This window comes from Prionailurus bengalensis, chromosome E4 (genome assembly GCF_016509475.1).
Source record: "Prionailurus bengalensis isolate Pbe53 chromosome E4, Fcat_Pben_1.1_paternal_pri, whole genome shotgun sequence".
NCBI classification, from domain to species: domain Eukaryota; kingdom Metazoa; phylum Chordata; class Mammalia; order Carnivora; family Felidae; genus Prionailurus; species Prionailurus bengalensis.
In genome coordinates this window covers 39800769-39825642 of record NC_057360.1, presented here as the reverse complement: position 1 = coordinate 39825642, position 24874 = coordinate 39800769, and the positions used below count along the sequence as shown (strand labels likewise).

The window sequence follows — 24874 nt, the reverse complement described above, 5'->3', positions numbered from 1 at the left end:
GCGAGGACAGCTTCCAGTGGTCTTTCCCACAGAGGGCGAAAACAGAGCCGCACAGAAGTCAAGACCCGATCGGGGCCTCCACGCAGGTGCAAACATGCAGGTCCCATGGAGAGAAGGCCATGTGAGTTGGGCCTCAAAGGATAAACAGGGTTTTGACGGGCAGAGCTAGGGGCAGGGCACACTGGGCAGAAGAAACAGCACAAAGACAGTGGGATTAAACAGGCACGTCATGTTTGGGGAGATGCCTCGCTTGGGTGGAGTACAGGGAGTAAGTGAATGGGAAGGAGCCAGAGACACTCAGGGTGGATTGGGGCCAGGTGGAGAAAGCCTTGGGTGACAGCCTAAGACTTCTAGCTGCAGAAAATTGGGAGCCGGCAGACGTTTTGACACAGGGGAAGGATTTCGTCAGCATCACTTCGGTGGTTGCGCTGGTGACGGCACACTCTGGTGGCTGGGAGGCAGGTGGGGGGAGCGAGAGGCAGAGAGGCCAGTTGGAGGCACTGGCATCTCGAAACGCTCAAGGCCAGGCTTGAAGGTGGCCCCATTTAAGGCACAGGTAGTGGGTATGGAGATGAGGTGACATCTCAGAGCTGTCAGGACCTGGTGCCTGAATGAGAAAGGAAGTATTAGACACGTGGCCAGGGTTTCTTGCCTGGGTGGCTAGGTAGGTGGTGATTTCATTAACCTTTGTCCAAAGCAAGCAAGCAACCCAAAATATGTGTGGCTCAGGTTGGTTTTAAACTTTGTGGAGCTCGGAGCAGAGACGGCAAGGCCCAGGGAGGTGCTGGGAAGCTCTCAGGGCAGCCACAAGAGGTCTGAGGTTTGCTATGTGGGCTCTCCCCTCTTGGTGCCTCAGTTTCCTCTGAATGAGCAGCAGAGGCAGACACAATGTCCCCGCTTTATAGCCTTTATTTCAGTTTAAACCTGCCGTATCGTGCAACTACTACCGTGCAATGTTGCAGTCACCTAGAGACCCCCAGGCCATTCCCCTCATTTCCCTGAAGACTCTGGCTCTAGTCCGCCATCACTTCCTCAATATGAGTTCTGTGTTTTTTTTTTTTTTTAAAGTTGTATGTATATATTTTTATTTAGAGAGAGAGCAAGGGAGAGGGGGAGAGGGAGAGAGAGACAGACTCTTAAGCAGGCTCCATACTCAGCACGGAACCTGACGCGGGGCTCAATCCCATGACCTGATCATGACCTGAGCCAAAACAGAGAGTCGGATGCTCAACCCACTGGGCCACCCAGGTGCCCAGGATCACTATCCTTTAGATCAATGAAATAAGCAAGAGTAGAAAATTAGAAATAAATAAAAAGAAAATAGCTAGAAACGCCCAAATATTTGAAATTAAGGAACACATGGGTCAAAGAAATTTGCAAGAGAGTTTGGAAAATATTTTTAATTAATGGATAATTAATCTACGGAACGTCAGAATTTACAGGATACGGGCGAAGAAGTTCTTAGAAGGCATTTTATTTTATTTTATTTTATTATTATTAAAAAAAATTTTTTTTAATGTTTATTCATTCTTGAGACAGAGAGAGAGACAGAGCATGAACAGGGGAGGGTCAGAGAGAGGGAGACACAGAATCTGAAACAGGCTCCAGGCTCTGAGCTGTCAGCACAGAGCCTGACGTGGGGCTCGAACTCACAGAGTGTGAGATCATGACCTGAGCCGAAGTCGGCCGCTCAACCGACTGAGCCACCCAGGTGCCCCTTAGAGGGCATTTTAAATGCTTGAAATGTCTAACATCAATGACCTAAGGTTCCACTCTATGAATCTAGAAAAGTAAAGCAAACTGAATTCAAAGTAAGTGGAAGAAAGGAAACAACAAAGAACAGAAACGGATGAAATAGAAAAATGTTAAAGAAAGTTGAGAAAGTCACATGTTGGTTTTCTGACAAGCTGAACTCCTGGCTAGACGGTTCGAGAATACAAAAGCAGGTTACCAATATCAGAAATGAAAGAGGACAAAACGATTGATCCTACAGACATTAAATTTTTCTAAACAGGCAAAAGCAAACTACCACAAAAAAAAGTCTTGGGGTCACCTGGGTGGCTCAGTTGGTTGAACATCCAGCTCTTGATTTTGGCTCAGGTTGTGATTCTCAGGTTGGGTTGTGGGATTGAGCTCCACATCGGGCTCTGTGCTGCTCTGTGAGAGAGAGATTCTCTCTCTCTCTCTTTCTCTCTCTCCTCTCTCTCTCTCAAATTAAAAAAAAAAAAGTCTCAACAGTGGCTGCCTCTTCGGAGGAAGGGGGATTGCCAGGGAAAATGCGTAAGGAACTTTCTGAGGAGATGGTCATGTTCCATATGAGGTAGTGGTTGGGGCTGCACAGGTGGGCGTATTCGTCCGAATGGATGGAACGATACACTTAAGATCTGTGCATTGCACTGTATCTGAATTTCACCTAAAGGTGGGAGGGGGAGAAAAGAGAGGAAGGGGAGGGCAGGATGTGGAGGAGCTGGAGGAAGAGGAGGAGAAGAAGGTGAAAGAGAAGAAGGAAAAGAAGGAAATAAAAGAACACAAAGCCAGGGTCTCATTCCTCATCTCTTGTGGCTCGTCAGCATCTTTTCACCCAGCTGGTCCCTCCCTGCATCCAGTCACACTCCCTTCACTCGGCTTCCAGACACCCCAGTCCCCTGGTTTGCCTCCCACCTCCCTGGCTGTTCTTTCTCTTTGGCTGATTTTCCACGGTCCTCGCACCTCTCCTCTTTTCTGTGTGTGCACTCACTCCCTTGGTCATCTCATCTAGCCTGACGGTTTAAAAGCTCGCACATCTTTGCTCAAAGACGTCTGGCGTCTGGCTCCAATTATTCTCGATCCTCTTTAGGACGTGGGGCACTCGGCATCAATTCGTCCCCTGCCGAGTCCTGGCCACCAACGCTGGGGCTATGAGAAAGGTCCTACTTAATCACACCGTCGCGCTAACACTTACCAAAGACTCTGCTCTGTGCCCACATGGTGCCAGGTGCGGTCACAGATCCTTCGGGCAGCCATGTGGCCGTGTGTGCTCGTGAATGCGTGTGTAGGGTATCGAGCCTCTGCTCTGTGCCGGGTACTGAGGGGATCCCTGCCCTCCAGGAGCTCACAGTCTAGTGGGGGAAGAGAGGACGGACTACAACAATTACCCAGGGCGGTGAGGGTTATGCTACACTCCAGCAGAGCACTGTGGGAGCACCAGAAGGCAGACCTGGTCCAGGGGGGAGGTGAGGGCCGTGCAGGCCTGGACTGCAGTTCAAGAGAGCCGAGCTCTAGACCTAGTTCTGTGCTGGAGCTGCTTTGTGACCCTGCCTGGGTCTCAGTTTCCTCACCTGCAAAGCAAGGGGGCTGGACTAGACCAGAGATTGTCCAACAGCTCCTCGGAGCCTGGGGTTCCGAGGACCCCCTCTCCCCCCAGGAATAAAGGGGGTGGGCGGTCGGAGGTCCTGCCCTCAACCTCTTTCACCCGGGCTGTGTTGATCTTACCTGTTTGGTGTTTTGACCTCCCACGTTAGATGTCTTTCACCTAAAGGATTCTGTGGCTGAAAACTGTGTGAAAATCACTTCAGGGAAACCCTGAAGACCCTTCCAGCTGACAGCCTGAGTCCCTGGTAGGGGCCAGTTCTAAAGGGTGACAACCCTGACAACCTGCCTCCCAGGGGGCCACGGCTTCCCCTTGCCTGTCCTGCCAGGTTGTCTAGCCACCAATGAGCTCTGGTTTGTTGAGGTCAAGAATCAAGTCTCTGCCCCCAGGAGGGCCCCAACTCAGGCAGGCATGGGGGCCGGCCGTGAGCTGGCAAAAGAAAAACAGAAGGAGAGTCTGGGCAAGAATCAGATTCAGAACGGGCCAGTTGTCTGGGAAATGGCTTTTATCAGCTTGAAGGAACTGGCAGGGAGGGAGCGGTTGTCTCCTAGTTTTGTCTTGAGCACCTTTTTGGAAGGCAAGAATTTTTTTTTAACCTGGATGTTTCTCGAATTAAAAAAAAAGGAGGGGTGGTGAGCAGTATGCGTCCAGGGCACAGGTGCTTGTTCCAGACGCAGACCCGGGTTACAGAAGGTTCAGAGGGAGCACTATGGTCAAAGGATGGTCACTAGAGGGCAGTTGAGAAGTCAACCTAACTGTCGGAATGGGGGTCTATATGCAGTTATAGCGAAGGGGGAAGAGCAGGAGTCCCCGCCTCAGACTTGGTTCAAATTCCGAATCCATCACTTACTAGCTGTATGACCTTGAATGCATAACCGAGCCTCTCCGAACCATAGTTTCATGATCTGTTAAGTGTGAATGGTTAAACACGCTTTGTGGCATCGATATGATTAAACGTAATTAACACATGGTCACTTCTCTCTAGGTCTGTACCTGTGCCTTATAGCCCAGCTGTCCTCCAGGAAAACTTGGGGCCCCAGAATGCAGGAATGTGAGCCTGGGAGGATTTAGAACTACACACATGGGTTCAAGTGTGGGCCCCCTTGGTCTTGGATGTCTGATTGAAGCTTCCTTTCTCTCTCTCTCTCTCTCTTTTTTAACTTTTGTATTTTATTTTTTATTTTTTAAAAATACATTTATTTATTTTGAAAGAGACAGAGAGAGTGCTTGCGCGTGGGGGAGGGGCAGAGAGGAAGAGAGAAAATCCTCAGCAGGCTCTGTACTGTCAGCACAGAGCCAGGTGTAGGGCTTGATCCCAAGAATTGTGAAATCATGACCCGAGCGGAGATCAAGAGTCAGACGCTTAATCAACGGAGCCACCCAGGCGTCCCTTGAAGCTTCCTTTCTGAGTGAGGTGTAGAGAGCAGGATTTAATGGCTTTGTGTAGAGGGGGTGTAAATGCAGCCCAGAGATTCAGAACCACTTGCTAAATATGAAAATTGTTTGAATTAATTCGTCAGTCATGACACTTCTTAATGGTTGACTAATGGTTCTAGAACATGAAGTCCTTTCTTATATGGAATGTCTCTGCTGATCTGCCACTAGGGAGGCTCATCAGCTTTGACACACTCCCCCAAGAGGGCTGACGTGCTTCCCAGTGACTTGTACTCTGCTGAAGGAGTGGCAGGTGTCTGCAGGACGCCCAGTTGGGGTGGGGCATACCTGTTGGGGTCATTGAGGCATTTGGGGGGTCATTAGCCTCATATTCTAGCCCACCAAACCAGCTAGCCCCAGACTAGATGATCCTCACAATGGTTCCCGGTATCCGATAGTCCACAAATCAGAACTTTCTATTTATCAGCCTGTCTACACAGCCACCCCCGCTCGTGAGAGGTGTCATCTTATCATGCCTCAAGGCAACGTCAGCTTCTGTGTCACTGGGTTGAATTGTGCACAGTATCACCTTTGTATCAGGGCTGTCTTATCACATTCTAAGGCCCAGACAGCTGAGAAGGTTCACCTGAGTCGACCAGAGTATACACGTGGGCGGGGACAGACACTAGGGTCTCAGCTGTGGTTCTGCACACACTCGTTGAGTGACTCCGGGACAGACACTTTCTCTCTCAATCTACACATTGGAATGTAACACCCTGCTTGTCTCACTAGATCGAGGTAAAGCTCAGCACAGAAGATGGATACTCTAAGGCTTTGAGAGGTAACGAGGTTATTTGCGAACTCCTCAAGTAAAAAGACTATGTTAGTACTCACAGCTTCTGTTCACCCTTTCTCCAACTGTGCTGGACAATGCAGAGCACTGCATTGTCAGACATGATGCGCAGAGACTGCTTTGTCCCTGGAGTAACTTGGGCTACTGGGGGGATCCGGGCCCTGGGCCAGGCCAACTGCAAAGGGACAGGAGGAAATGGCTTCAAGGCTCAGGGACAGATAGATGGCGCAGCCTGACTCCGCCCCCAGGACACTCGGGCGTTTCCCTCGGCACCAGCTGGGCTTCCAGCTTCTCCTGGTGTCTCCCAGGGTGGTCCTGCCCTCTGCTCCTGGACCCCCAAGGACTTCCCATTCTCACAGGCTAGTCCTCTGAGGGGCCAGAAAGGCCTGTCACCCTCTTGTCCAGGGATCGCTGACCGAAGACCTTTGTAGCCCTTTGCCACTCCCACACATTAGATGCACCCACATCCCACATCAATCAATTTTCTTTGCTGTTATTTTTTAAATGTTCATTTTATTTTTGAGAAAGAGAGAAACAGAGTGCAAGCAGGGGAGGGGCAGGGAGAGAGGGAGACACGGGATCCGAAGCAGGCTCCAGGCTCTGAGCTGTCAGCACAGAGCCCCACGCGGGGCTCGAACCCACGAACCGCAGGATCATGACCTGAGCCGAAGTCAGAGGCTTAACTGACTGAGCCACCCAGGCGCCCCCGTTGTGTGCCTTTCTGCATGTTTGCTCTACCGTAGTGAAAGCTGAACAATCAGACATTTCTTGACTTTGAATTTATCATCTGAGTTCACATTTTGGAGCCAACACATGTTTTTCAGGATTCAAGACATTTGCAGAGGCCCCAGACCTAGTATATTAACACCCTGGACCACAGACAGGCCACCTTCCTCCCCCTGGGCTGAGGCACAGTGTCTCCTCCCTGGCTGCCCTGACCATTTCCAAACTGAAAGACGACCCGGAAAGTCAGGGCCGTGGCTCTATAGAGAGGCCACGCCAGTCACCACCCTCCCGAGGTGGGAACGAGGTCCTCTCCAGCACTTTTCTTCAGCTTTCCCAACCTTCTCCACCCAGACGGCCCTGACGCTCAGTGACGGGCCACGGCGGTTATGTTCAGACCACCACTTGGAATTTACCACCTGTGAACGTCCCGGGTGCTCATCTTGTCCCTTATGACCCTCTTGTGGCTGGGGCCCACCACATCCTCTGCTTTTGTGATGCTCCGAGCATCTCATACAGGACGCAGGTGGAATACACGTTCAGTAAACATGAGTTTCTCTTACATCCTTGAAGTTTATTTTCCTACAGGTACTCTGTCTGGGGGTGTTCACGGGTGGGGTGCCTTTCCCCTCTGTCAGCTCTGTGACATTGGGCATATTCGCTCCCTCCCTAAAGCCTCACTTTACTTATTTGCCAGATTACTGTAGCCATACTGGCGTCACGGAGCTCCTGTGAGGCTCAAATGCACCGACCTGGAGCAGGTGCCCACGAGTGGTGGCACCCATCACCCCTCCCGTGGTGCTCTCGGTCCTAGCCTGGCACAGGGTCAGTTAGGAGGAGACCCTGGAAGGGAGGGCATGCCTCTTCCTGCCTCAACGGCACCCCCAAATGATCCACTGTTCAAAGAAGTTCAAAGAAATGCCAGCAATTTATTGATTTCCTATATTTCCAAAAAAGCAAACACATAGTGCACACACAGAGACACTGGGCTTGGCCAGCACAAAGTTCTTATACAAACATGGAGCAAAGGGAGACACGGGCTCCAGAGGGGTTCCAGGATACCTCCCAGAACGTCCCCTGGGCTTCCCACTGCTCGCCAACCCCTGCCCGTCCCCTTGTCCCAAGCTCCTCATCTTAGCCAACCCTCCCCCCCCCCCCCAGTCAGGCTCTGTGGTGGATGAGAGAGAATGTCACTGTCTCCACATGGCTGGAGAAAACCCTCCACGGCCTCACTAAGGGAAGCACGGGGGTCTGCGTTGCTGGTCTGGCCCCCACTGGACAGGCTGCTGGTGGCCAATGACTGGATCTTAAGCACAAGAGATCCTGGGATCAGGACAGGGACAGGGAGAGACTGGGTGGCCTATGTCCTCCCTCATTGCCCTCAAATTGGAATGTCTTGTTTGGGGCGTCAACCCTGATAGCATGAGGCCAACGTGGGCTTGAGATACTGAGCCATGCCTGGGCCAACCCCTTACTCCTGTCTTTTGGAAATGCATCCTCAGGACCCTCTCGGTTTTTGCCTCTTCCAAAGTGACAGGCATGGGTCAGAGGCCCAGGTCACAGGGCCAGCTGGCCGGCCTGAGAAAGCCCTAGAGAGGTTACCAAATCAGGCCTGGCCTAACTGTCCACCTCAGCCCACCATTCCCCAAGGCAGAGGGCTGGGCCCACCTGGATCTACAGCACAGCTGGTGACAGAAAACCAGCAGAGGAATGGCAGGAGGTCAGGACACCGCTAAGGGAAGGGCCATCTCTTAGAGGGCTGTCACAGACTCCCTGGTAGTGGGCTATTTCCTTCTTGTCCTGACTGTTCCGGACAGTCCTCTCACACTGGGGGATCCCCCAAGCCAAGAGCCCCGTGTCTCCTCCTTCCTCCCGGAGAATGTAAGGTAAATGAGGACAGGGCTTGGTCTCTTTTGTTCGCCGATGCATCCCGAGTGCTCAGAACACTGCCTGGCACATACTGGTGCGCCATCCATATTTTTTTTAAGAAATGAATTCCTCTGAGCCCTGAGGACTGGCAGAGGAGTCATCCTGGAACCTACACCCAGGACTGTCTGGTGGGACCGGGCTCCCTCGTGGCTCCTGAGAGAGAGGGGTGAGCCTGGAGGAGGCCTTCCATCATGAGCAAAAAAGAGGGAGGGCATCACGGACCTGGTTACATGGCCTGCCATCACATGTCTGGCCCCAGTCTCAGTTGTCACACCTCTTAATAGGCACATCCTTAGTTTGGAAAGGTACTTTTCAACTCTGACTGCTGGGGTAAGAAGTGGGGTTGGATTGGGGTGTAGTTCAGGGTGGGGGGGTCAGGCAGGGGACCTGGGAGGAGGAGGAGGAGGAGGAGGAGGAGGAATGAAAGGTGAGGAGCACCTTCTATTCTTCTAGAGAAGGATATGAACCAGGCGGTTAATTCCTGTCCGACACCAACAGTTAGTGTGGGTGGTGAAGGCAGAAATCAGGGAAGCCTTGGGAACCCTATGTTCTCTCTATCTTACAGTATATACTAAGGGTTATTTACAGCAAGCTTTTCCATGGGGCCCTCAGGGGGTCCTTCTATTACTTCTCATCTGAAATGCTCAAGAGTCTGGGGTCTTGAGTGTGGCCAGTGCCCCTGACAAGCCCCTTTTATCACATCCTCTGTGGTTTTCCCAAAGACAGAGTGAGGACCAGGATGCCCGGGGTTCAGGGGAAGGTGGGGACGGCCGCTGCTGGGTCTTGGGCTGGCTGGTGCCCTGATTCGACAGTTCTCCTTCCTGGTCGACCCAAATTCCTGTCTTCCAAGTCTTCTGGGACCCAAAACACTCTCTCACTTGAGTCTTATCAGGCACGCAGGGAAGTGTCCTCCTGGTTAGTTTCCAAATAGCCGCTGTCCCACCGGAGCCTGGAGCAGGTCCCTGTCCAACCCCAGCCTGTCCCCCTCACTGTTGGGAATACGAAGACCAAACAGCCATGTCCTGAACGGTTCTTTGGCTTTGGGCACCATTTTGCCTTCTTTCTCCCGAAACAGGTAGATGACAAGCCTCTGAAGGCAGGGGCTTTATAGGCTGAGCCTCCTTTGACCGGTACACAGCCCAGGAGAATGGCCAGCCCCATCTCTCTGGCTCCTACTCCCCCAGAACAGACTTCAGGCAGCAAAGCAAGTGTGGCTGTCCTCGCCTGTCCTCTAGAGCCCCAACCCTGTCCAGCCCCAGGCCCCGTGGCCAGTCCCTGTGGCCTTGCAGGAAGGGCAGCATTATCAGCCAACTAGATTTTGCCATGAGATACACTGAACTTCACAGCCCGGCCAGCCTCCCTTCCTGCAAAGCTGCCTCTTAAGGAGGGAGGTTGCCCCCAGGCCCAGGTACTCTCCCCCCCTTCCCCCTTCCCTCCCCCCACTCCACGGTTCCCTCGCAAGACTTCTCATGGACGTGACCCCGGTGCGGGCCCCCTGTCCTGGCACGGCACAGTTTGGGAACTATGGGGAGCTAAACAAAAAGCATGGAAGTCCCTGCCTACGAGTAAGAAACTTTTCACCACCTCACGAGCTGCAGTAACAGCTTCGCTGTTTGCACTTTGCGGTCATACTTGCACACACACACACACTTACATTATACATACATATATATATGTGTATATGTAGATATAGATCTATATATACACCATTTCTCAGAGAAAGAAGTATTGACATGAAACATAAGCCCCTTTAACTCAAGAAAAGCCCCCCCCCCACCCTTCCCAACCCTCCCTGCCTGCCAGTTCCCCCAAGGAAAAAAAAAATCTAAAAATATTTCCATCATCCGCAGCCTTCAGGTTTGCTTTCAATTGCATTTGAACCTTTCTAAACAATGCACAGGGTGGACAGAGTCACCCCTCCAGCAAGGCCTGAGTTCTTCTCAGCTGGGTCACATCATTTCTGGAAAAGGAGAAGTCGTCCAGTTAGCATTTACAGGAGACAGACCCACGTCATAGGTCTGGCCAATACTGCCACCCCTTTCTACCCACGTCGGCACGGACGTGTCCCCTGGCCCGAGGGGCGACTCAGAGTCGCCCTGACACATTGATAGGTTGTTCTTGTTGAGTGAGAAGCTTATGAGATTTGTGCCTCCACTGCCACGCCCACCCCGTTCTGCCCAGACTCAGCGCGTGCTGAGTGCCCAGACTTCACTCATTAAGAATCTAGTGAATTTTGTCTTCTCTCTTTTTTCCATCCTCATGTTGTGGACGCTCACCTGCCAGGAGAAGGTATTTGATGTCTTATTTATTTTCATCTGGACCAAACTTATAGCCGTCTCCCCCACCAGGACTCTCCTGAGGTGTTGGGGTGCTGGCAGATAGCCAGGCTGCTAAGAAGTCCCCTTCAGTTCAGGAGACCCTGTCCTCATCCCTGGCTCTTTGCAGATGGCTCTGTACCAAGGCCATCTCTAGTGACCTTCTAGAGAAAGTTGATGATGTCATTTGCATCAGAAACACCTCGGATGCTTGTTTAATGATGCATTTTCCACTCCAGAGTTACTGAGTCAGAAGTGCTGGGGTTGAGACCAGGAGCGTGTGTTTTAGGAAGCATCTTAAGTGGTTCTAATGAAAGCTAAGGCTTGTATGCCTTTGTTATAGATACCGGTTCTGAGTTTTTGGTCTCTGGAGTCATCAGCTGGAAATAACCTTATCCTCATTAGGCATGTGCAGACTGGGAAGTGAATTATAAAAAGGATAAGAAAGTGAGCTGTAGGCGTACAAACCCAGATGACATATTGTACAGCTGCATTCACACCATAGCCCATGTAAATGGCATCACCTAGGTTGTGCAGTGCACAGCCTACACAGCTGTATCTAGAAGCCCTGCTCAGACATTGCACATCCCTAATGTCCTGTGGTGGGAGAGCCCACGGCACCCTGCCCAAACAACCTATACAGCTGTCCTCATAGCCCTTGTTGTCAGCTACAGTTATGCTGTCTGCCAGATCAAAGGATGCTTCTGTGTCCCTGGGGAACACAGGCCTGGCCTTTCCCTCTGAGACTGGCTAAGGTTGCTACAGGGGTCCTAGAGATGCCTCTGCCCAGGGGGGAGCCAATTCTTACCTGCAATCTGTACTTGCTTGAGCAGCCCCTTCTTAGAATCGGGAGGTGAAGTTCCTGAAGCTGTTTGGCCCAGTTAAGGATCCCAGCATGTTCCTATCCAAACCTTGCTGTAAAGGGGGGAGAAACAGCATGAAACCGTATGAAACACCCTAGGCTGAAACAGAGTGGGACTTCCCACGGGGTCAGAAACTACCCTCCCAGAGTGTCCTTGGGCTTGAACCATAGCCCTCTGGGCTCATTATATATGTGTGTCAGGGCTAAAGCTGGCCTCATTTTTTTTTAAAGTTTATTTATTTATTTTGAGAGAGAGAGAGAGAGAGAGAGAGAGAGAACAAGCAGGGGAGGGACAGAGAGAGAGGGAGAGAGAGAATCCCAGGCAGGCTCTGTGTTGTCAGCACAGAGCCCAATGTGGGGCTCGAACTCATGAACCGTGAGATCACGACCTTAGCCGAAACCAAGAGTCGGACGCTTAACAGACTGAGCCACCCAGGCGCCCCAAAGCTGACCTCATTAGTGCAACCAAACATAAGGCCATTGATATCCACAAGTTAGTAAAATGTGTCTGGACTTCCACCAGCGCTTGTGAATTTCCTACGTGGATTTGCAGAAATCTGTATTAAGGCACAAGGACTTACGCTCATATTCATTACTCTTTAAATAAAACAACAACCAACATCAAATTAGAAAAGCTGTTTGTTGTTCTTCCTTCTGACTGTCCCTGTCTTTTTCTTTCTTTCTTCTCTGTTTTTTGTTTTTTGTTTTTTTTAAATTTTGGCATGAGCTCTCTGCGGGGGGGGGGGGGGGGGGGGGACACATCCAGTGTTTCTCACACATACAGCAGGTGGTCAATAAATGCTCTGGAGTGAATGAGGATGGCAGAAGGGGCCCCTGGTGCCAGCCCTGAGCTCTGAGAACCTTGTCAGCTCTCACTGGCCTGTGGGAATGAGGGATCCAGACACCAGGTGGTTCCAAGCCCCAGGCCTACCTGGTCTGGGCACGAATCACATGATGCTGGGTTTTCCCCTGCGGATTTACTTGCTTGCTCCTGTTGAACCTGGCTGGATTTGGTGGAAGGAGTCCCCAGGAGTGAGAATTCCTGGGTCTCAGCCCTGCCCCTGCCATGACTCACTGAATCAAGACAAACTCCTATTCTGCAGGATGGACATAAGCCACACGGCCTGCCTCTCTGTGGTGGTAACAACCTAATGAATGGGGGATGTGCAGATGCTTTGGGGGACAGAAGCACCGAGCTAGTCACGTCAAAGCTGTTGACAACCGCAGCTAGAGGGAGCAGTGGGGACCGGATGGCGAAGCTGGTTCCCATCGGTGCTGTACAGAAGAATGGTAACAAGAAGAGTCACCGTGTGCCTCAGGCTGGGCGTGGCCTCAGTATTTCTGGGTGAGTTGGACCCTCTGGACCACGATCGAACAGCTTGAGGAAGGTCTCACCCCGTCCTCACCCACCGCCCTTCCACTGGGACTCCCCGGCAGCTGCCATGTGGCCAAGCCTGCCCACGTTGCAGTGCTGTTGGGAAAGAGCACTGGATGGTCCAGCAGAGGACAGGGGCCACCGCCGGCCATGGCCTTCAGGCTTCCCAGCCGTCTCTGACTACAGTAGTTCATGGGCCTCCCTTCAGTCTCCCTGCTGCGCTGGAGGAGGAACTGTTTCTCCTGCCCCAGGGCGGTTGTCTTCCAGGCTCCTCTTCTACACGGTCAGGCCCCTCCTGACCCTCCACTCCCACCTGTTCCACAGTCTTCCTCAGCCTCCTCGCCCCTCACTGTCCCCTGCTCTGCCGCCAACTCCTCATCTCATGATAGAGACGCTCGGGTCCCCTCTGTCATTAAACAGAGACCTTTTTACCCCTCCCTCGGTCTCCCTCCTTTCTGGGCCAAACTGAGGGGAGCAGTTCTCCTCTCTGCCCCACTCCGTCCCTCCCCAGCCCGGCTCCCCTGGCTTTGCCGGAAGTGCTCTTAGAGGTGCCCTGGGACTCCTGGGTCACCACATCCAGGGTCCTCCCTGGCACCTCTGTGGCCCTGGGAACCGCTGCCTACCCTCTCCCGTGCTCTCCCCTCCCACTCGGGCTTTGGCCCCTCCTGGCCACCTTGCGCGGCTCCTCCTGGCTCCCTGGCCCTTCGCACTCCTCGGCCCCCAAGTCAGCGCCTTCCCCTTGCTTCTGCCCTTATTTTCCAAGACTCCTCCCCACACCTGTGCCCCGTGATGGTCCTGCCTGCTCTCATGGCTTCCACCTGCACAACGCTCCCATCTGTGTGGCAGCCTGGCCTCGCTCCTTGGGTCCCCCACCTGCAACCCAATCCAATTCCTTCAGACTCGACCTCTTCAAATCAGGACTGCCCTCGCTGTCCCCGCAAAGCTTACTTGGCCTCTCCCCAACCGATCTGTTTGTGTTAACGCGGCCACAGTGTCTCCAGGCTACAACTCGAGCGTGGACAGCCTGACCATTCTGTCTCTGTCCTTCTTCTGGCCTCACCGCTGTCTACATCTGGGTCTAAAGCATGGCAGCCGCAGGAGCGGGAAAGGTCAGTGTGAAGAGCTTTTGGTAAAATAAGACCCCAGGTAGGACTTTGTGTTTGATGAGGTTGGGAGGTGTCGAGGACAGGGAGGAGCCAGGGTCACCACTGGACAAATACAGCCGCCCCAGAATCTCTCAGTCCCCTCTGCCCTGCCCCTAGGGAGGAGGGAGGCTGCCAAGTGTTGCTTTAATCACTCAAAACCCCTAGTGGCTCCCCTCTGCCAAGGGCAAACTCTCAAAGAAATTAGAGGGGTCTGTGCTGTAGCCCAAACCTTCCTTTCCAGCCACAGTGCACATCACGCCCTCAAGTGAATTCCTGGTTTTCAGTTTGCTCCTAGAAGATCCCGCCCCAGGCGTCTCACACATTTCCTTGATTTCCTCTCCCCTCCGTGCACTCAGCACCTCCCCCGAGTCCGAGCCTAGAGATTTGTTCAGAGTGTGATCACTTTCACCGTCATGCACATTTGTCTCTACTCCTTCCGTCCGTCCGTCTGTCTGCAGTGCGGCTCAGTCACGCCCACTGGGCAGGGCGGGCCATTCTGCTTCTCTTCTTGGCCCTCAGCACTGCAAGGGGAGCTGCAAGACAGCCTCACTGGCAGGGGGTGACAGGGCGGGCCCTTACCTGTCTGAGGACACCCTGCAGCTCCTTGCTGGACCACATGTCAGACAGGAGGAGGCGGGCAGCTTCTGCGGCCTTGGGCGAGGTGCTGGGCAGGCAGGAAGTTCATTTGTGGGATGAGACTCGGGGAGGCATGAGAATGATCACCCTCCTCCCTCCCACCCTCACCTCCAGGTCTTAGCGATGCGGGGAGGCCCCAGGGGTGCATGAGAAAAGAGCCTTGTTGGGCTGGTCCCGCCGCACAGTGGGCACAACTTGGCAGCCCTGCCCACTTAGAAGTAGCCTGGGATTCTCCTCGGGGGCTGTGGGGGGAAGTTCTTTCCCATTCTGGTTCCCAAGCCCTTGTCCTGGGAGGAGAAAGCCCCATGGGGCAGAATACAGTTCCCACATGGGGGGGGTCTGTGCCTCCATGCCTCCTGTTGGTCCTCTAAGGACTCCGCGTCCCCTGGTGACCCCCAGCTGAGAATGCGCTGCCTCTGTCCCCTTTGTGCAGCCCCGAGGCCTGGCAGCTGGGCTCAGCTCCACAGCGCTCTTGGCTTCTGGAACTTCTCTGCATTCAAGCCTCCCCTGCCCAGGTTCCCACCCTGCGCTGGGTCCTGCTCTCGCTGCACATCTGCGCCTTCTCAGAGGGTTGTGGGGCTGCCTGCTTTGCAGTGTGTGGGGGGTGGAGACCACTGCCCTCCCCGCCCACCTGCTGCGGCACAGGTTGATGATGTTGTTGACCATGCTGCTGGAGAAGTACTGCTTGGCCATCTGCGGCTGGGAGGCCATCAGGTTCCTCACAGTGTAGCAGGCTGAAGACAGGATGTCTTCCGAGTTGCTGGTGTTCCCAGTGTGACTGGTGAGGAGCCTGGTCACCTCTGGGAATACTTGGTTCCCTGAGAGAGAAAGGAGTGGAGGGCACGGGGTCAGATGACCGGAGGAGAGAGGGGCTGAGGGACTCCCTCTGGGACCACAGTCCTGCGCTGACCTCAGCCAGGTTTCTAGCAAGGTGGCCCTTGAAGGCTCCATTCTAGCTCCAACTCAGGGCTGAGGACCCAGATGGGATCTCTGCACCCCTGCCCTTTCCTACCTCCAAGCCTCTCTTGGGCCAGCTTCCCCTCTTGGAACGCTCACTCTAGGGAAAGTTCAGAGGGTGACCTTCCAGCAGGCTCTGGAAAGTGAGGGCTCTGCCGAGTCCTAGCTGGAGGGTGGGGGGAGAGGGGTGGTCTGACGCTGTGGTGGGCACTTACCCATCACTCTGTGCAGCACAGGGTGGCGGGACATGTTGCTCAGGAGGGAGGCTCCGGACCGCACCACATCAGAGTTGCCAGATTGCAGGAGGCGAGCAATCTGGGGCAAGCCCTTTTCCTTGAGCCCAATCAACTGGCTCATACCACTGGACATCTGAGAAAGAAGGACGGGGTGAGGACCTAGCCTGTGGTTTCCCGGGCACCATGGTGGAAGAGGGCCATGTAATCCCAAACAAAAAAACCCTGAAACCTTTTCCCTCTCTTGTTAGAAGCACAGGCAAAGAGGGACACCGATTCGCTCACACACTGGCAACTACAGAGCACCCAGGCAAAAACGTGCCCCCATCTTTCCTGACCTTGCTCTCTTCTCCCAGCTCAGCCTGGAGCCAAGATGGGTGATGAGAGGGATGTCTCAGACCCCTGGCTCATGGAGGCCCCGACTCGACTCCCAGTCTAACAAAACTGTCAGATGCCACTGCTCACCTGTTTGTCTCAGCTCTGTCCCCCCCCACCACGCCCACATTTCCCAGCAGTATCTGCTCACCCAAAAGCACACAGTCAATGATATTTGTCAATTACCGAGGCACTGACCACCTTCCAACTTCCATACCTCCGTAGAATTCCATACATATTTGTCGAGTACTTTCCCAGGGCAAAAAGGGAGAAGGGAGGGTCTGTGCCCACATGGAGGTACAATCCAGGGCCCCCTGGAGGTGGGTCAGCTCATCTGTGCCTCTAGCCACAAGGCCAGCCCGTCTGTAATCTGGTCCCAGGCTGGTTTGGAGTTCTTGAAGACCCCCAGCCCCATCCTCTCATAGACTTCAATTCGCCCCGGTCCTGCCTTCACCTGATTCTCTTTTGTCCTCAGTAGAGATGAGCGATTGTTGACTGTCTCCCCATCTAAATACTTGTTGGCTGCTACAGGCCTCCTATGGCTCAATGTCATTCCATCATGTCCTCCTAACTCTATGTGGCCTCAAAATCTCTACTGATTCTGCATCGTCTTCCTTTAGATCTGCCCAGACCCAAACCATCTATTTTTCCCTCTGTCAGTTCAACACACAGGATATTCCTCCTACCACAAACGTACCCTTCATCCCTGTCCCCCGCCCCAGGCAGGGGTCAACACCGAGCCAGGAATCATGAGGCAAAAGGGACTCTGTGGGCACAGACAGAATCCAACGGGAGTGGATTCACCTGCTAGACACCGCCTAGAGTTCCCAGAGGGCCGGGCCATTTCTACTGCCTCATCGTTTCCCCAGAGGCCTGGCTGGAGCCTAGCATATGACATTCCCTCTGTTTGTGTCTGTAGAGCCAAGCTCTGAGGGCCATATGTGTTTGGCATGACTCAGTGCACACGCCTGTGGGAGAGCAGGGAAGGGAGCAGAAGTTGGAGAAATGGGGTTGGGGATGGGGGTGGGCACGGGGGTGGGTGCAAGGGCTGATGCCGCTCCTCACCAGCCCCTTGCTGGCGGTCAAGTTCTGCAGGGCACCAGCACAGGCCTCCAAGGTGGCGTCTTTCTTGCTCTTGCCCATGAGGTTCAGGTAGGTGCGGATAGCATCCGAGTGGTACAACCAGCTGCTGCCCTTGGGATTGGTCTCTTCCTCCGGAAGGGGGCAGTCGTAGTTGTTGTTCTGAGGACACAGGACAGGTCAGCAGGGAGCCTTGTGAAGGGAGGGACCCAGCATTCTGTGTGCCCTCCCCCAACTCTAGGGGCCTGGTTCCTGAGGGAAGGGGCCTAGGAAGCACCTGCCCCGGTGCCCTTTTCCTCATGGCGGCAGCAGCTCCGCAGAATGAGTAAGGCAAGGGGCCATGGTCCTGCAGGCTGGCTCTGAGGGAGTCAGAGAACAATCTAGAGATCGCAGGAAGTGTGCTGCAGGCCAGCCTCTGCCCAAACCTTCCAGCTGCGTCGGGCTGCTTTGGGGTCTCACACCAGGATGCTTCCTCTCCTCCCAGAGTCAGACTCCAAGGCTGACCCACCCTGGGTCAAACAGGGGTGGTCCAGGGGCCCAGCAGCCACAGTCGTGCCCAGTGTGGGGGGCCTGACCCTCCCTCCAGAGCACCCTTCTGCTTCTGGTGGCACCTGGGGGACTCGGGGGTTGGCGGGAACCAGGCCAGAGAGGGCTTAGAGTCCTGGCTACCCCCAAACCTTCCACAGTAATGGAGAAGATGAGGCAGGGTTTACCAATTACATGGTAAGCAAGAATGAGCTGTGAAAACAGAGGACCGGAGCTTCTGAGCTCGGGGCGGTCTGAGCTCCCACCGTCAAGAACACAGATCCCGTCTGCATGCAAGACAGAATGCCCTCTACTCAGCTCCCAGGGTGCAGCACAATCCTAAGGCCAAGGCTCTGGCATGGGCTTGTCTCCTACGGCTGGTTTCAGGCTTCGGGGGGACGGGGGCAGGGAGGAAGGGGTGGGCCAGGCAGCTGAGCCCAGCGGGGTGCTTGGCGGGCAGCAGGCCCTGGTTCTGTGATCCGACTGTGCTCACCATCATCTTATCGCTCTTGTTGCTGAAGCAGCCGGTGGAGGACTTCTCCGTGTAGGCATTGCGGGCGTTGTACTCCAGCTGGCGGTAGCGGGTGGGCACCTCGGCGTCCAGGCGGTAGGAGAGGTTGTGCAGGATACACATGCAGTTCTCCACAGACTAGGGGCCAAGCAGAAGCAAGGCGCCTGAGCCTGTGCCCTTCCCTGATGGCGTCCTGGGCTCACTCCCTGCCCTAACTAATGGGAGAGAGGCAGGCACCTTAGGCTGCCCCAGGAGAGAGGAACACAGCCACCCACCGCAGTCTGAAAAAAGCTCCCAGTAACACTCCCCAGAATCTGGATTTGAATCCAGTTCTGTCATTTCCCAGCTGTGTGAAACGTCATGGCTTTCTTCAACTTCTGGGCCCGTTTCCTCACTGGTAAAATGGGACTGACGTCACCTACTTCATCGGGCTATTGGGAAGATTATACATGGAAGTGCCTATCGTGGGGCCTAGCACATGGTAGGACACAACAGACAGTGGCTACTATTTCTTTTCTTTAGTTTATTTATTTTGAGAGAGAGAGAGAGCAACTGGGGCAGAGAGAGAGAGAGAGAGAGAGAGAGAGAATCTCAAGCAGGCTCCATGCTGTTAGCACAGAGCCTGATGCAGGGCTCGATCTCATAAACCATGAGATCATGACCTGAGCCGAAATCAAGAGTCAGACGCTTAATGGACTGAGCCACCCAGGTGCCCCGACAGTGGCTACTGTTTCTCTTGCTACAGCCATTGTGCCAATGGTCAGAGTGGGCTATTAAAGAACATACCCTCTGTCCTGGCACAGACAGGAGCAGCCTTGACATATTTAGGTTCAAAAGCCATTGAGTCCCCATGTCCCTGTTATTCCCTCCTTTCATGGCTAGTCCTCAGCTTCCAATACCAAAGGTGCTGACCCATCCCAAATCTACACGAGCAGTGGGACCTGGGACCCAGTACTTTGCAATGGCAGCTGCTCCTAGGTCTTTGCCATCTGTCCTCAGTGGACAGGCTGGGCTTTGAGCCAGCAGACTTACCTTCCTAACGATGTTCGGCCCTACTAGGGCTTGAGGGAATCAGACTTGCACGGTCTGGGTTCCACAGGTAGAGGGGATGTTGCATCCAGAGTTGAAAAACATGATGTCTACTGGGACCTGGCTGAGCATTCGAGTGACTGTCTCTCTCTCTCTCTCTCTCTCTCTCTCTCTCTCTCCCCTGAGGCCCTGTTGTCACTTCCAGTGGATGAGCAGGAGACAAAATCTCTCCACAGGGGAACTGTGCAAGACCCAGTGGCCGTGATGCCCAGACAGTCCCCTGGTCATCTAGGAACTCTGGGAACTCACTATTCTCCTGAGTGTCCGTCCTGCCGTGGTAGAAATATCTCAGCCTTCAGTTTCTCTTTCTTCTGTGATTTTTCCTTTCTGTCTGTTTGTGCTAGTGTGTCCAAACGTCCAGAGGGGACAAGAGGGTGGCTTTGCCAATGGTCTCTTTGGCAGGTGGTGGGCAACTGTGGTAGAAGGAGCCTTGGTGCAGGAAGGATCCCTGGGGGCATCAGTGGGGCTCCTTAGGGCTGCAGGCAGGGCTCAGCACTGCCAATGCCAGCGGGGGCAAATGCTCACGGAGAGCTCCCTCTGTGTCCGGCCCTCTTCACGCTTTGCTTAGTAACTAATTGAGCCCTTCAACCAGCCCATGACATAGATATGATTGTGATTATCTCCGAATGAGCACAGTGCAAACCGGGAAACAGACATCGTGGAAGCGTCTGCATTCACAAAGCCTGTAAGCGAGGAAGAGGGGATTCTGCCCCTGCAGCACTGCCCCAGGCCAGCAGAGCTCTCTGCATCCAGCCATCCCCTTCACTGGCCTTCTGTCCTGTCACCAGACCATGCCTTCAGGGCCCCCCTCAAGTGCAGACCTGCCTCGTGGAGCCTGGGAAAGAAAAATGTCAGGACCTGGAGGCCAAGGAGCTGCCCTCACTGATCCTGGGGAGGTCCTGGGCCTTGGAGCTCCGGACAGAGAGGAGGACTGGGGGCCGGGGCCAGAGAGGGGTGGGACGCTCACCTTGTCATCACAGCGGCTGGCGGCCACGCAGTTCTGGACATAGGCCATGAGGGAATCAATGAGCCCCGTGTAGTTTCGCATGGTCTGGCGGCCTGCATCGGCAGAGCTCAGGTTCCTGAGGGAGAGAACAGAGAGGCTGTGAGGATGCAGGGGAAGAGGGAAGCGGGTAGAGAAGAGTGTGGTTGGGGGGCACGCGGGGGAGAGAGCAGGTGGGGGAAGTAGGGGCAGAGGAGATGGGGATGAGTTTGGAGGTGTGGCAGGAGGAGAACAAGGCAAAAAAAAAAACAAACCAAAAAAAACGAGGAAGAAGGAAAGAAAGAAAAACCATTAAGCGGATTCTGCCCGGTCCTGGTTGAGGTTGGATGGGGTCTCCTTGAACTCAGTTCTTTTCACCCTTCCTTCTGCCCCCCTGGGCTCCAGGCCTGTAACTTTCATGACTGTCCATGGCTCTAGTGCAGCTGGCAGGTCGAGGCACGCTCCCTACCACTACTGGGCACCTGTTGAACAGGGGCTGGAAGCTTCTACCTGCCCAGTTTATTTCTGTGGAGGAGGAGAAGCTCTGTAGGGTGCTGGGGCCAAGGGCTGGATCTGGGAAAGAAGCCCAGGGGTGCTCTGCTGGGGGCCAGATGCCCCCTCCACAAGGAAGCTGTGTTCTGCCTCAGTAGTGAGCTCCTTTCCAAGCAGTCTGGGCCCATTTTCCTCTGCAGGCGGGCTGTGGCTGCTGTTGCTATTAATAGCCTTGCAACCCCTTGAAGTCCTTAATACCCTGACTTTGCTCACTGGAGGCCACTAATGGAGGCTGACAGGGAGGAGCATAAGCTGAGGACACAGAAGCACCCCCCAACTGCACCCCTCATTCCGGGGCTCCTAGGAGTTGGGAAAGATGAACCCCATCGGAGCAAGGTGTGACCCTAACGGGGATCTGTTTCACTGTTCCACCTCTACCCTAGCACCCATGACCCCACTTGTAAACCTCTCCTCTGCAATGAGCACACCAAGGTCCCTCCCCCAACAGCCCCCAGGGGCCTTGCCTCACCCTGGTATGAGACTCAGGAGACTCTGGAAAGAGCAGTGCCACCTTTATGCCAATGAATATGGCCGTTGGTCTTAGCACCACAGCTGGGAAGTGACTCATTTAGGAGCCCATCAGCAGACTTTTGTCTAAAAGAACACTCTTCAAGAGAGTACAAGAAATGCATTTTTGGGGGGCGGGAGAGAGGGGAATGGTTGAGCCAGTTTGGATATTCAGATCTGGCATTTCTACTCTTAGATTTCTAACTAAGTCTGCTGAGGTCCCTTACAGGAGGTCATGGAGTCCTGAGCCTTATCCAGATCCAGGGAAGTTAGGGATGCTGGAGTCCCATTTCTTGGAGTCTGCCCTTGAAGACCAGTGCCAGACTGCATTTTACGTCCCCTGCCCTAGGCTGGCCGAGATGGGGCTGCCTGGAGAAAGGCCCAGGGCTGGGGCAAAAGGACCCCAGGGACACGCTCTTCTCTCACCTTAAGCAGCCTGTGGCATTGAAGAAGACCTCAGGGTCCACTATTTCCCGGGTCATGTTGCTGTTGCCATCACACCAGCCGGAGAAGGGAATGATGACCCGGTCAGCCAGCACAGGCAGGGCGTCGGCGATGAGTTCCACCTTCAGCTCATCAGTGGATGACAGGTTCCAGAGCAGCCCTGGAGGTTGGGGATGGTCAACTCAACACATGGCAGGCTCAGGAAGACCCCAGGTGCCGAGGTGCCACCCCCAGCCTGCTCTGGCAAGGGAGCCCTACTGAAACATCGTCTTCCAAGTAGGCCTGGTCTATCAAATCTAGTGTCTGATTATTTCCTGAGCTCATTTTCCAATGTCTCAACAAGACTTCAGGTTCTTTGAGGGCAGGGAGCATCTAGAGTTCTTTATCGAGGTCAAAATTATGAATGTGCAAGGTCATCCAGAAACGTTTGATTGATCAGTAGTTTCTAATATAAATGTTAGCGCTAGAGTCTTCTAATGTTCTCTATTTTCCACCTGAAGGTCATTCCAGAAACACTTATCACGGTTACTCTGTACGTGGTCTCATCTCCCAGTCCAGTCTGAGGGCTTCCTAGTTCCTTCTAACCCTTGCGCCCAGGCCTGAGTGCTTAGCATATTGTTTGGACACAAGAGGGCGCTTAAGACCTGAAGTTCCAACTTCACGTCCTCCTCTTCGTCTGGAAATCCCAGGGTCTGTTGAATATGGATCCTGCCTGGACACCAGCCTTCTACCCCTTGCCTTCTATCTTCAACAAGGTTGACACCTTGTGGGTAGGCACCATGTGGACGCCACTAACCTGGCCACAGTCAGTACCATGGGGCTCCCAAGACATTAGCCAGAGGTCAAATGTGCACCTGTGCTTGGGCCCAGACTGGAGGGAATGCCCTATACACCACCCACCCCCAACCCTAGCTCTCCATGGCTGGGGATCCCTACCAGTCAGTTGTTTCTGGATCTCAGTGCTCCCGGTTCTCCTCAGGAGGTTGACAGCCTCTCGGATCCCATTCTGCCTCCGGGTCTCCAGCTTGTTGGTGATGCTCCGGAACACCAGGTTACGCAGGGCCCCAGCCGCAGCCTGCTGGACGTTCTGGTTGGGGCTCCGGAGGAGGTCCACCAGCTTGCAGATGCCTCCCAACTGATAGACCTGTTGACATACAGGTGCCACATGGGCCAGTCAAGGAGGTGAGGCTGATCTGATGACACTACTCGAAGTGATTTTTCTCAGACCCCAAAGTCTACTGTCAGCTCAGAAATATTCAAGCCAGCCAAGAAAAAAAAAAAAAAACAAAAACAAAAACCAGTGTGGAGTAATAGTACTCAGAAAACCAAGATGTAATCAGACCAGAAACCAAGATGGATTCCAATGCCAGCGCCCTCACATCCTCGGCAGGAGACCCTCAGCAAGGCAGTCCTCTGTTCTGAGCCTCACTTTTCTCCTCTGAAATACGGTGGTGAGGACAAGAGGACATGGTTATAAATATACTTCAAAAGTCCTAAAGCAGGACAGATATAAAGGAGACCCTCCCATGGGAACTTTCTCCTGTGACAGGAACTCTGATTCGGATGGATCTAGAATCTCTAGGAAACACATTTCAGGCACCGTTCCCTGGGGCTGAGCTGCGGAACCTTATAGGCATCCTTCCTGCCAGCCAAGCTCGGGGGGGCATGACCAAGCCCCAGTTTCCAGCACACATGCCTGGGGAGAGAGAGGATCAAGCTCTGGAGAGGGAGAGAGAGATGGAGACAGAGAGGCAAAGAGACAGAGACAGAGAGACAGAGAGACAGATAGAGAGAAGCGGGGGGAGGGAGTTGAAGGGTGGAAAGTAGTCATACTCTTTAGTGGAATTTGAGAAAGGGGATTTCTGTTGAACTCACAGCTGTCTCTTTCATGATCAGTGGAGGAAATTCCTGACTAATGTCCACTCACCTGGAGGGTTAAGATGCCCAGCTGTGATCTCAGGCAATGCCAAGCACACTGCTCACCCAAGGCAGCTGGGCAGGGTGAGAAGGAGCAAGTGCAGACGTCCCCACCCATGTTTAAATGGGGTCAGACTGACACACCCAGTCCCTGCCCAGGTCTATAGGGGAGGAGGGTGTGTGGTCAGTTACCTGCTGCTTGGCCGATTCATCCTGGAAGCAGGTGTGCTGGATGTAATAGGCCCCGATGGCCTGGTACTTCTCATCCTGGGAGCTCAGGTACTGCACGGCCTTGGGGATGGTCAGCCCACTGCACTCAATATCCTCACTGCAGATCCTGTGGGCAATGGGCAGTGGTGGGGGGGTGGGGTGGTTACTGGGTAGGCTGGGAGAATTTCCCCTTGTATGCCCAAGCTGCCACAGCCTCATCTGCAATCTGGAAAGCCAGAACAAGGCAGCCCTAGGCCCAGTTGGAGAGCATTCCTGTGGAACAGCTCTTCCAGAGGAGGGAAAAGGCTCATCCACGGCGAACACTCACTGTGATGAAGTCCACGTCATGGGTCAATATCCAAACAGGTAAATTACCTCTACACCAAGACAAAACTCTGCCCTATTCCCAAGAGGAAGCTCCCCACCCCTCTGCCATCTTTCTTGTTTGTGCCTGGTATTGGGAAAATGGAAGAGAATGGCTGTGAGCCTGTCCAACTGTCCATCCATCCATCCATCCATCCATCTTCCTTCCCTCCTGTCTCTATCCATCCATCCATCCATCCATCCATCAATGCAGCCATCTGTCCCTCACTCCCTTTGTTCCAAAGTCCAGCTAATTCTTCTTACAAAGATCCTCATACCTGCTTCTTCTTCCCAACCTCATGGTTACTGCCTTCCTTCTGACCATGATCACTCTCACTGGGACTCCAGCAAGAGACCCTCACAACTGGCTCTCTTCTCCAAGCTCCATCATCCAAAATTTGACTCTCTTTTTCCACACTCACAGTCCTAAAATGTGGTTCACTGTGTTGTTCCCATCGGCAGGTTCAAGTGCAGACTGCTTAGACCAATATCCAAGGGCACATGTTAAGTCGAACCATGTAAAAGGGTTGATAGTCAACCTTTTTGAGCCATAAAACTAAAAATTTCA

The 24874-nt window shown here is 53.7% G+C and overlaps 1 protein-coding gene across 1 annotated transcript in view; it reads right to left on the bottom strand.

The window, feature by feature from the left end:
* Positions 1–7208: 7208 nt before the first annotated feature.
* PKP1 (plakophilin 1) overlaps positions 7209–24874 on the bottom strand; it is a 52144-nt gene continuing 34478 nt past the window's right edge. The window contains exons 4-14 of the mRNA XM_043569410.1: positions 23926–24070; positions 22753–22960; positions 21799–21976; positions 20299–20413; positions 18225–18380; positions 17192–17368; positions 15734–15887; positions 15193–15379; positions 14505–14589; positions 11352–11458; positions 7209–10188 (exon numbers count right to left, since the gene is read on the bottom strand). Coding sequence (XP_043425345.1) covers positions 11384–11458; positions 14505–14589; positions 15193–15379; positions 15734–15887; positions 17192–17368; positions 18225–18380; positions 20299–20413; positions 21799–21976; positions 22753–22960; positions 23926–24070 — 1480 coding nt within the window. The 3' untranslated portion in view covers positions 7209–10188; positions 11352–11383. The remainder of the gene's footprint in view (positions 10189–11351; positions 11459–14504; positions 14590–15192; positions 15380–15733; positions 15888–17191; positions 17369–18224; positions 18381–20298; positions 20414–21798; positions 21977–22752; positions 22961–23925; positions 24071–24874) is intronic.